General features: G+C 46.9%; 1 protein-coding gene across 1 annotated transcript; it reads right to left on the reverse strand.

The window, feature by feature from the left end:
* Window positions 1–417: 417 nt before the first annotated feature.
* On the reverse strand, window positions 418–9,310 carry NPY2R (neuropeptide Y receptor Y2). Its single transcript, XM_030192687.1, has 2 exons — window positions 8,920–9,310; window positions 418–1,961 (listed from the first exon to the last, which is right to left on the reverse strand). Exon 2 carries the CDS (start codon window positions 1,925–1,927, stop codon window positions 767–769), a length of 1,161 nt encoding a protein of 386 aa, XP_030048547.1. The 5' UTR covers window positions 1,928–1,961; window positions 8,920–9,310; the 3' UTR covers window positions 418–766.
* Window positions 9,311–11,385: the final 2,075 nt, after the last annotated feature.

Consider the following 11,385-nt stretch of genomic DNA (forward strand, 5'->3'; position numbering starts at 1 on the left):
CAAAGGCAACAGGTTCCCTCACTCAGTCATCCAAACAAATCATATCCGTTTCTTTGGATTCATGTATTTTAAACAGCAAATAGAAAGTGCGACATTCCAGATAGAAACCCCCATGAATTTCTTTTGAAAGGTGCCGGCGTTGTGCTCCTCCTATGCCCTCCCCCAGTCAAGTCACTCACAAACTTTGAAAAGTGGAAAAATATCTTATGTGCCTCCAGGGATTTACCTCCATACAAACTTGGGTAGTGTAAGGTCTATCCAATTCAAAGTTATGATTGCGGGGCCGGGAGGGGAGGGAACACAAACACACAAATCACACACAAATCAGAAAACTACCAACTTTCTCTCTCCCCACAGGTAACCCCCTCCCCTCCCCTCCCCCCCCCCCCGAGATCACTCACTAGTTCTGAAAAGTGGAAGACATCCATTTCTAGGACCTTCCTCCACAAACGTTTTGTGCTGTTTGATGCAGCCATTCTGAAATTGCAAGTGAAAAAACACAGAAATAAAATCATAACCACCCCCCCCAACATATACATGCATACTCATACACCCACACACACACGTTTCATCATCTGAAATGCCTCTCTGTACTACTGAACCAAAGCCAAATAGTACATATAATTTCTCTTGGTATCAAGGAACACCTGTTCAGTGTAGTTGCTGGTTTTCTTCAATATAATAAAGACAGGATTCACTAAAGTGCCTTGAATAGGTTGATTGTGTATATGCTTGAAGGGTCTATTTTGTTTCCTAAGTTGATATATTAAACATTGGTGGGCTGTGGCAAGATAGCTTGGCAATTAGAACTCGTGCAAGTTTCTTCTTTTACTTCCAGCTGTTTTTTCTTGACTTGGGCACCCACCAAAGCCTCGGGGTGGATCGAGTCCATTCTTTGCTCACACTTAAATGCTGTAAGGAAGGCAGTCCTGTAGTTGCTGTTCATCCACCCATAGAGGATGGGGTTGGCAAAGGTTGAACACATAGCAATGACATGAAATATCGTAAAGATAAGTTTGTACTCATTCAAGAATAAGACTTTCCCATCAATGTCGATAGCGAGCTGCAGTGCAAGTAAAGGCAACCAGCACACAGCAAACACTGCCACCACCATCACCAACATTTTGGTTGTTTTTCGTCGGCGGTTGTGATAGTGATCATTCGCTCCTCCGGGGCAGATATGATTCTTGAGTTTTGTCCATATCCTAATGTAGGCATAAGAAGTGATACTCAAGGGTAAAATGTACTGAATCAGAAGCATCGACATGCTATAGATTGTACCATAATTTACTTTATCCTCTGGCCAATTCTCTGAACACACCTGGATTTTGAAATCAGAGGAAATCTCAATGAGGGAATACTCCCTGAAGACAGCCAATGGGCTAGCCAAGAGTGCACTGAAAGTCCAAGTAACACCTATAATCAAGAAGCTGATTTTCATAGAGATTTTGCTTTCCAGATGGTAGACGATACAGCGGTGCCTGTCCAAAGCAATGACCATCAAGGTTACTGTGGACACGCTGACAGCAAGTCCCTGTGCAAAATGCACCAAGTAGCAGAGCACAATCCCAAACTTCCACTCATCCAAAAGGGTATAAGCCAACGTGAAGGGTAGACACAGGGTATTCACCATCAGATCTGCTACTGCCAAATTGGCAATGAAGAAGTTCGTGACGGTTCGCATGGTTTTAAATTTCATCACTACATGGATCACCAGTGAATTTCCAATCACCCCTAGAATGATGATGGAGCAATAGGCGAAGATGAGGATAATTTGTACACCGAGTAGTTTAGTGAAGTCTATCAGCTCTGGTTTGGAACCCTCATTATAGGGTGTAGTGAGGCCTGGTAAATAAAGGCGTGTGTTCAGTTCAGTTTTGACTCCTTCTGTCCTGTTTTCTTCACTGTCTGCTCCAATCATCCCCATGTTTATGCCAAAATGTTCTATTTGCTGAAAAAAACTGAAAAACAAAGAAATTAAGTTAGACTCTTGGGTTTAGTCATCTCGGCTTATTCCCTGTTTGGCATCTGCCTCATTACCAGGCAATTAGTCATTTCTTCTTATAAGAAACCCCGAATACAACTGCAAAAATGGTACTTGTTATTAATGGAAGGAACATTTTGAGGAACTAATTCACTGTAGGATTTCACCATGCTTGAATCTAGACAACACGCTATTATTAATGCCTGACTTTCAGAGGCATTCTATAAGGCGGATTAAGGATAGAAAAGAATGGCAAATTTAGCAGAAACCAGTAGGGGGCGCAGAGAAAATATTTTCCTTTTGTTTAGTTTCCAGTATCGTTTATAGGAATTCTTGTTTTTATGGGGGAGGGGGCAGGTTCCGAGGTAATATCATACCTAGTGTGTACTCTTTGGAAAGAGTATGTCCTATTTGCAAATAGGGCACCCCCTTCTGGAAGAATGCACTCTATTCACCAGTACGGCACCCTATTTTGGAAGAGTGCACACTATTAACGACACGGGGGGGGGGGGGGAGGGAAACTAAAATTTGCGATTTTCTCCTGTCATTTTGGCAAAAATGATGGCAAATGGCATGGAAAATGTTTTTAATGAATGCATATCCCTAGAAGCCATTATTACTGTACTCAGGGGTCCTTTTACTAAGCAGTGGTAGGGCTAATATGTGGGTAGCACATGACAAATCAGCACTAGCGCTGTAGTAGTTTCGAAGCTGGTGCATGCTGTTTCCTGCAGTAGAAAATATTTTTCTATTTTCTACTGTGGGGGGTGTTCCTGGTGGTAATCGGCAGTGCAGCCATAATTTGGAGAGAATGCCTTTCTAGGGTCAAGATCCCTTTCTGAGAGGGATGATTGATATGTGTCATACACTGCATATGCTTCTTGGTGTTTAGGGCTGCCTGTTGGGGAGGGGGATAATGCCTCAGCTGGGGAATGCCTGTTATGCATCACACACCAAGACTACTTCTCATCAGTGAGGATCCTAGGTCGGCTGCCACCCGGGGCAGATCGCCAATGCGCACCTCCCCCCCCCCCCCCGGGGTGCATTCTTAGCTGCTGGGAGCAGCTGTGTGGCTCTTGGCTCCGCTGGCTCCCTGCAGAGGGAGCAGGGAACCAGCAGAGCCAACAGGCGCGCGGCTGCTCAGTGCACCCCTCCAGCGGCGTGCACCCGGGGCGGACCGACCCCACCGCCCCGCCCTTGGTACGCCACTGCTTCTCATGAGTTAGGGGGATTGCTTCTCAGATGGGGTATACACAGAGTGGGGAGAGGGCATCAGGAGGAGGTCACCTGTGTTTACCAGATTTTGGGGAGAAGTCCCCCATGTTAACTAGTTGGTTAGTAGAGGGAATCTCAGACTGCAGCTAGCATCAGCTTTAGGGGTCCTTTACCAAACCGGTAAAAAGTGGCCTTGGCACATCCTTATTTGGGGTCACTCCCACATGCTAAGGCCATTTTTCCACAGGGGTAAAATGGCTGATTTTTCTATTTGCAGTATTAATGGCCACACACTCATTTTCCCATTAGCATGCGGCCATTACCACGTGAGCCCCTTTCACCACCTATTTTGTAGAAGGTAAGGGCTCAGGCACCAACCACGCATTAATCGGTTAGCACGCGGCAATGTAGCTGCATTAACCGATTAACATGCCCACTCTCTGCCGATCCTAAAATTACCGTGGGATGTCTGAGCATGCCTCACGAAAAGGCATTTTTTTTCTGCAGTAAGCACACATTACCACAGCCTACTAAAAGGACCCCTTAAACATTTCTGTGCTAATGTGTACTTTAGTCTTGCAACCCCCATGCCCTTGCTAAATATATTTGAATAATACACTAAAGCACATTTTGACATTCATGCAAAACGTTTTGCAGCCTCTTTGCAATAACTGGATCTTGGCTTATAATAAAGCTCAAGGTAAATTTGCCAACCCTGGAAATGCAAATGCAGGTCTCATCCTTATCAGCCTCAGGGCAGTCTGTTACCTGGAGCAAGTCACCTTTTGTCTCTTCTGTTTTAAAATCCTTTGATTTTTTTTTTTCACCTGCTGTAATCTGTGGACAGTGTACTGGCATAAGAGCAGTCTCACTGTGACCTCCATCTGATTGATTACTCAGAGTCTGGTGTTATAAGCCATGCCTTAGAGCTGTGCGCTATGCAGTAAATAAGGCATCACCTTTTTTTCCTTTTTTTTTTTTGCTTTATTTTATTTCTGTATTATTTCTATATATTTCCTTATCCAGTGTGCAGTAAACAAACTGAATGCAAATAATGTGCACAAAACCCTCACCAATGCTAACCACCCAACACATCTCTACTATAATAAAAAGCACCTCCAACGTTGTGAAGCTGACTCCGTGGCTTCACTGAAGGGTTCGTAAGGTTCGTCAGATTCGTCAGTCTGTCACCATCTCTCTCGGCCCCGCGCTCACGTCAAAACTTGATGACGTCGAGGGCGGCAGACCTATCAGAGGTGCGAGAGCAGGGCCGAGAGAGATGTTGACAGACTGACGAATTTGACAAACCTTACGAACCCTTCACTTCAGTGAAGCCACGGAGTCAGCTTCACAACGTTGCAGGTGTGTTTTATTATAGTAGAGATGTGTTGGGTGGTTAGCATTGGTGAGGGTTTTGTGCACATTATTTGCATTCAGTTTGTTTACTGCACACTGGATAAGGAAATATATAGAAATAATACAGAAATAAAACAAAGCAAAAAAAAAAAAAGGAAAATAAGGTGATGCCTTATTTACTGCATAGCGCACAGCTCTAAGGCATGGCTTATAACACCAGACTCTGAGTGATCAATCAGATGGAGGTCCCAGTGAGACTGCTCTTATGCCAGTACACTGTCCACAGATTACAGCAGGTGAAAAAAAACCCAAAGGATTAGCTCTCTAATTTTGCAGTTAAACATCGCAGGGTGGCTGGAGGGGGTGGGTAGAGAGGGGGGGCAACGACACTGGAACTGGGAGGGAGAGAGGGGGGGCAATGACCCTGGAACTGGGTGGGAGGGAGGGGGGCGGACCCTGGAACTTGGAGCGGGGACGGGCAGACCTAGGAACTGGGGGGGTGACCCTGCAACTGGGAGGGAGGGGGAGAGGGCCGACCCTGCAACTGGGAGGGAGGGAGGGGGGGGAACCCTGGAACTGGGAGGGAGGGAGGGAGGGGGGCCCCTGGCACACACTCTCATTCTCACACACACACTCTCGCACACATTCACTCTCTATCACACACTCACTCTCACACACACTCTGTAAAACACACACACTCCAAGGAAAACCTTGCTAGCACCCATTTCATGTGTCAGGAACGGGCCTTTTTTCCTAGTAAGAACATAAAAATATAAGAATAGGGATACTGGGTCAGACCAATGGTCCATCTAGCCCAGTATCCTGCTTCCAACAGTGGTCAATCAAGATCACAAGTACCTAGCAATATATTTATTGTAGTTCTGCCCTCTTTCCCTAGTGTGCCCTGTATTGTCACTACAAGTATGTCAAACTATTTTGATGTAACTTTTAGTATGTAAGCATCCTAGACACATGCCCTGATAGGCGGGATAGAAAACGCTTAATAAAACTTGAAACTTGATTCATGCTGCTGAGCCCAGGGAAAGCAGTGGCTTCCCCATATCTGTCTCAATAGCAGACTATGGACTTTTCCTCCAGGAACTTGTCCAAACCTTTTTTAAACCCAGATACACTAACTGCTGTTACCACATCCTCCGGCAACGAGTTCCAGTGAAAAAACTATTTCCTCTTATTTGTTTTAAAAGTTTTTCTATGTAAGTGAGCTACTTGTCTATTCCTCCTCAAATCACATGCTAAAGCCCCAGTAATGGAAAACCAGACATTACCCACTAATTCGATAATATGGTGAGCCCAATTTAACGCTTGGGGGAGGGGGGGAGAGAGCAATTCTAGAAATGGTGCTCAAAAAATCGGTACCAAAGAAAATTGGTGTTAATTATTAGTCTGTAAAGGGCATGCGCCCCTTTAGCACTGATTCTCGTGTCTAACTTTGGGCGACAGACTTATGCCTGCTAAACCCTGGTGTAAATGCTGGCACCCAAGTTGGGTGCACTGACCCAGTATCCTATAACTACATGAGTAACTTTTTGGAATGTCCCTAACATGCCCATGCCCCCCCCCCCCCGGTGCAGCCAACCCCCCTCCACCATTGCCGACACCCCCCCACCATTGCCGACCCCGCTGCCGCCACCAGCACCAACTTTGCCCCCCCTGCCGACGACCCTCTCGACCCCCCTCCTGCCGCCAACCCGCCGTCGCCTACCTTTGCTGGTGGGGGACCCCAACCCCCCCGCCAGCCAAGGTCCTCTTCTTCTCGCAAAAGGCTTCCTTCTGTTTTGACGGCAGAAACAGAAGGAAGCCTTTTGCGAGAACAGGACCTCAGCTGGCAGGGGTTGGGGTCCCCCACCAGCAAAGACAGGTGGCGGAGGGTTGGCGGCGGGAGGGGGGTTGAGAGGGTCATCAAAAGGGGGTCCAGGGCCAAATCTATGGGGGCCCAGGCCCCCCTGGCCCCACATGTCTACGCCACTGATTCATTGCATAATTTTTGGCGCTCAAATGGAACTTAAGTGCCAAAAGGGGGTAAATGGTAGTTAAATATGTAACTGCATGTAGGTGCTCTTCTATAAGGTTACACCTAAACACTTTAGAGCCTCTTTTATCAAGCCATGCTAGCGGCTCCCAGCGCAGTAATGCTGACAAAGCCCATTCACTTTGATTGGGCTCCGTTGGCATTGCCGCATGGGAACCATACCCACAATGAATATGCATGAAAGAGATTTGCATATAATGGCAGCAGTGTTTGTAAATCAAGTTCATCCATATTCATTGTGGATATCCTGAAAACCTGACTAGAAAGGGGTACTCCAGGACTGGACTTAGAACATAAATGTAGCAGTACTGGGTCAGAACAGTGGCCCATCTAGCCCAATATCCTGTTTTCCAAACAGAGGCCAAGCCAGGTCACAAGTACCTGGTAGAAATCCAAATTGTGGCAACATTCCATGCTACAAAGCCCAGGGCAAACAGTTGCTTCCCATGTCTGTCTCAATAGCAGACTATGGACTTTTCCTTCAGGAATTTGTCCAAACCTTTTTTAAACCCGGATACGCTAACCACTGTTACCACATTCTCCAGAAAAGAGTTCCAGAGCTTAACGATACGTTGACTGAAAAAAATATTTCCTCCTATTTGTTTTAAAAGTATTTCCATGTAACTTCCTCGAGTGTCACCTAGACTTTGTACTTTTGGAACAAGTGAAAAATGGATTTACTTCTACTCGTTCTACACCACTCACCAACTTTGGAAACACTGCTTTAGAGATCTGTCCCCTTTTAGTGTTCAGTTCTTGTGTGTACTTTGCTGCATACAGGTTTTATAGCTAGTGCCTTCATTACCACTGCTTTTATGTGAACAATGTGTGCACAATTTAATTAAATAACAAGCTAATTAGCACCAATAATTAGCTTTTTAACAAACAATTATTGGCACTAATTAGATTTAATTGGAATTATGTGCATACATTTAGGCATGGAATCCACGCTTAAATTTTATGTATAAGTGAAAAAAGAGGGCGCACTAGTGGGATGGTCATGGGCAGATGGGGTCATTCCTAGCATTTACACACATTTAGGCATGTGCATTTGCACTACGTTTCAGTTGGTGCCAGGGGCGTAGCCAGACTTCGGCTGGAGGGGGGTCCAGAGCCCAAGGTGAGGGGCACATTTTACCCCCCCCCCCCGGCATCGCCGACCCCCTGCCATTGCCGACCCCCCCTGCCGCCACCACCAACAACAACAGCAACTTTGACCCCCCCCTGCCGACGAGCCTCTCGACCCCCCCCCCCCCCCCACTGCCAACCCGCTGTTGCCTACCTATGCTGGCAGGGGACCCCATCCCCTTCCAGCTGAGGTCCTCTTCTTCCGGCGCAAGCGGGTTGGTGACAGCGGGTTGGCGGTGGGAGGGGGGGTCGAGAGGGTCATCAGCAGGGGGTCCAGGGCCAAATCTACGGGGACCCAGGCCCCCGTGGCCCCACGTAGCTACGCCACTGGTTGGTGTAAATGACCGCACCTAAATTTAGGCGCAAGTCCCAGGCAAAAGCACTATTCTATAAACCACGACTAATTTTAAGCGCGGTTTATAGAATAGCGATTTTTCTTTTGCCACCATATATAGAATTCGCCCCCATTTGTGCTACACTGTGCCATAAGCTTCCCATGCTTTATTACATTAGCTCCTTGGTAAGCACAAAGAGCTTTTATCTCTTGCATTAATGTCCATTTCCCACAGCAGGAAAGGCAGCATAGAGTAAGCACCAATACCATCACTACCATCGGGGAGATTATAAATCAAAACAGATAATGGTAAAAAAAAAAAAAAAAGCCCTGTGGGATGCTAGAACTTCTCCATGGATGTCTTTTATTATGCTCCACTCTCACAGTTAGCCTGTGAAACCTCTCCTGTGTTTCCCCAATGTTCTACAATATGCCCTTGCCGTCTTTCTTTTTGAACCTACCCCTAAAATGCAGGTCCCACCTAGATCCCCTCACTATCAGGAAAAAGGAAAGATAGATGCATAAATACATAACAGACAGATGACCAAACACCCTGATCTTAAGTTTCACAGTCCCTCATTCACAAAAGAGCATATTATCAAAGGAAAACATACACAGAGAGATATGCAAGAATATGAGCCCCCAGTTTATCTCATCTTCATTGAAAATATGGCTCAAAAATACTTAGTTGTTGCAATACAGTAAGTAGCATGTTCACTATCCCTTCCTCCCCCTCCCCCACCCCCTAAGTTACCTTCCCCTCTTCCTTGACCACATTTTCGTTGTTGTATGAGCGAAATGTGATCTTGAAAAACAAAACAAGAAAACCCCCACTCAAGTCTTGTGACCCACCTGCTTTTGCCCGGGGGAACCTCCGCTTCCCAGGACAGACGTGCAGGACCAGCCGGTCTTCGGATGTTTCAGGTATCTGAACTATGATGGTTCACTTTACGACTTGCTCAAGGACCCGGGAAAAAGCAGCAACCGGGACTGGCGTTTACCAGCAAGAGAAGCAGGGGAGGAAGGTAACAGTAGCAATCGGGTGGATCATAAAGCAGACAAGAAGCAAGCTGTAATCAAGCCATCCAAGCAGTAGAAAGAACAATTACCGCAGCATCATGTAAATATTAACTAGGAAATTAAATGTTCCAAACGTCCTCCACAGCTGGAAGTAACATTTTGTTGGTAATTCTTGTCCCTCTCAATTCAGTATAATCGCACCCCTCCCCCCTCCAATTGAACTTACCACGTCACTTTTTTTTTTTATGTTTTTGCCTTGAGCTTTTGTTTCTAGTTTTTTATTTAGTGAGGCTCCATCTTCCTTTAAGCGAGCGATCAGTATATTTTCTTCCTGGATGCTCTGGACCAGTGTTGCAGTGACAAACACAGAAGAGGGAAACTTTGCTGAAGTTCCTTCCTCCTCCGGCGCATATTCGGTTTTATTTCTCCAGTTCCATGGAAAGGTGACTAGGGAGAGGATTGAGCTTCAGGTGCAGACCCGCTTCTAGAAAACCAGGGCTGAGTCGACGGGACACGAAGAACAGGGAAAGGGGAAGGCAGTGCCTTGCATTTCCCGCATACGGTGGCTGCTTGCTTCTTAGAGAGTAGCTGCCAATCTCCGCCTAAGTAATCCTTTTCCCTCGCACAGAACCTGCTGGCTTTAGCAGCTGGAGAATAAATGAATGACAGCCCCGACGCCCAGGAAGAAGGTAGAGGACGGCAGAAGTGTTCTGCCCACTGCAGTACTCTGTAAATAAAGCGCAGAGGGGATGGAGGAGGGGGAAGGGGGCAGCTCAATCGTGAGCTACAGTTCTCTTATCCTTACCAGTGTAAAGTTTGCTTCTCCTGTAAATAGTCTCCCTGTCCTTTAAAAGTCTGGACCCTTCCACCCAGCTTTTGGGGAGGGCTGCTAATGACTGCACAGGCTATGGAGCTGATTGAATGAAGGATCTGGGTAAAAGGGCAGACTGGATGCCTGTGTTTCTGGGGAGAGGGAGGCACAATGATTTCCTTTAACGAGATTGGATTGCAGTAATCGGTTTCATGCTCCTCCTCTGCCATGCCTTACAATCTCATTCCCTGAGACCCCGATGCTCAAAACTCAGGCGCTGTTCCCAATAGTGCCATAAATATACAGCTGGAACAGCACAGAGGGATAATACCATAATGCAATTTACTTCTCACTGGTCTTCCGCTCAGCCATCTCTCTCCTCTCCAGTCTGTCCAAAATTCTGCGGCACGACTTATTTTCCGCCAGAATCGTTATACCCACACTAGCCCACTCCTCGAGTCACTCCACTGGCTCCCTGTCCGCTTCCGCATTCAGTTTAAACTTCTCTTACTGACCTTTAAGTGCATCCACTCTGCAGCCCCCCATTACCTCTCCACTCTCGTCTCTCCCTACATTCCTCCCCCGTGAACTCCGCTCACTGGACAAATCTCTCTTCTCGTCCCCCTTCTCCTCCACTGCTAACTCCAGGCTTCGTTCCTTTTCCCTAACGGCACCTTATGCCTGGAATAGCCTTCCTGAGCCTATACGTCTAGCTCCATCTCTACCTGTTTTCAAATCTATGCTAAAAACCCACCTTTTCACTGCTGCTTTTAGCTCCTAGCCACTACTCAGTTGCCCTCTCCTTGTCCCTTCCTTCTTTCTCACCATGTACTTCCCTCACCCATAACTGTCTTGTCTGTCTGTATTATTTAAACTGTAAGCACTTTTGAGCCAGGACTGTCTCTTTGTGTCAGGTGTTCAGTGCTGCGTGCGTCTGGTAGCGCTATACAAATGCTAATAATAATAATAATGCTCAACGCTAATGAGATGCAACTATAGGCACGCTCATAGTGCTGAGCATTAGGGGGATCAGCAGGATTGTGCTTTGGCACAGGAGGATTGTGCTTGGCATGTGTGCGAGGCTTGTGCTTTGGTGCAGGAGGATTGTGCTTGGCATGTGTGTGAGGCTTGTGCTTTTGCACGGGAGGATTGTGCTTGGCATGTGTGCGAGGCTTGTGCTTTGGTGCAGGAGGATTGTGCTTGGCATGTGTGCGAGGCTTGTGCTTTGGTGCAGGAGGATTGTGCTTGGCATGTGTGCGAGGCTTGTGCTTTGGTGCAGGAGGATTGTGCTTGGCATGTGTGCGAGGATTGTGCTTTGGCATAGGAGGATTGTGCTTGGCATGTGTGCGAGGATTGTGCCTTGGCACAGGAGGATTGTGCTTGGCATGTGTGCGAGGCTTGTGCTTTGGTGCAGGAGGATTGTGCTTGGCATGTGTGCGAGGATTGTGCTTTGGCATAGGAGGATTGTGCTTGGCATGTGTGCGAGG

This window comes from Microcaecilia unicolor, chromosome 2 (genome assembly GCF_901765095.1).
Source record: "Microcaecilia unicolor chromosome 2, aMicUni1.1, whole genome shotgun sequence".
NCBI classification, from domain to species: Eukaryota; Metazoa; Chordata; class Amphibia; order Gymnophiona; family Siphonopidae; genus Microcaecilia; species Microcaecilia unicolor.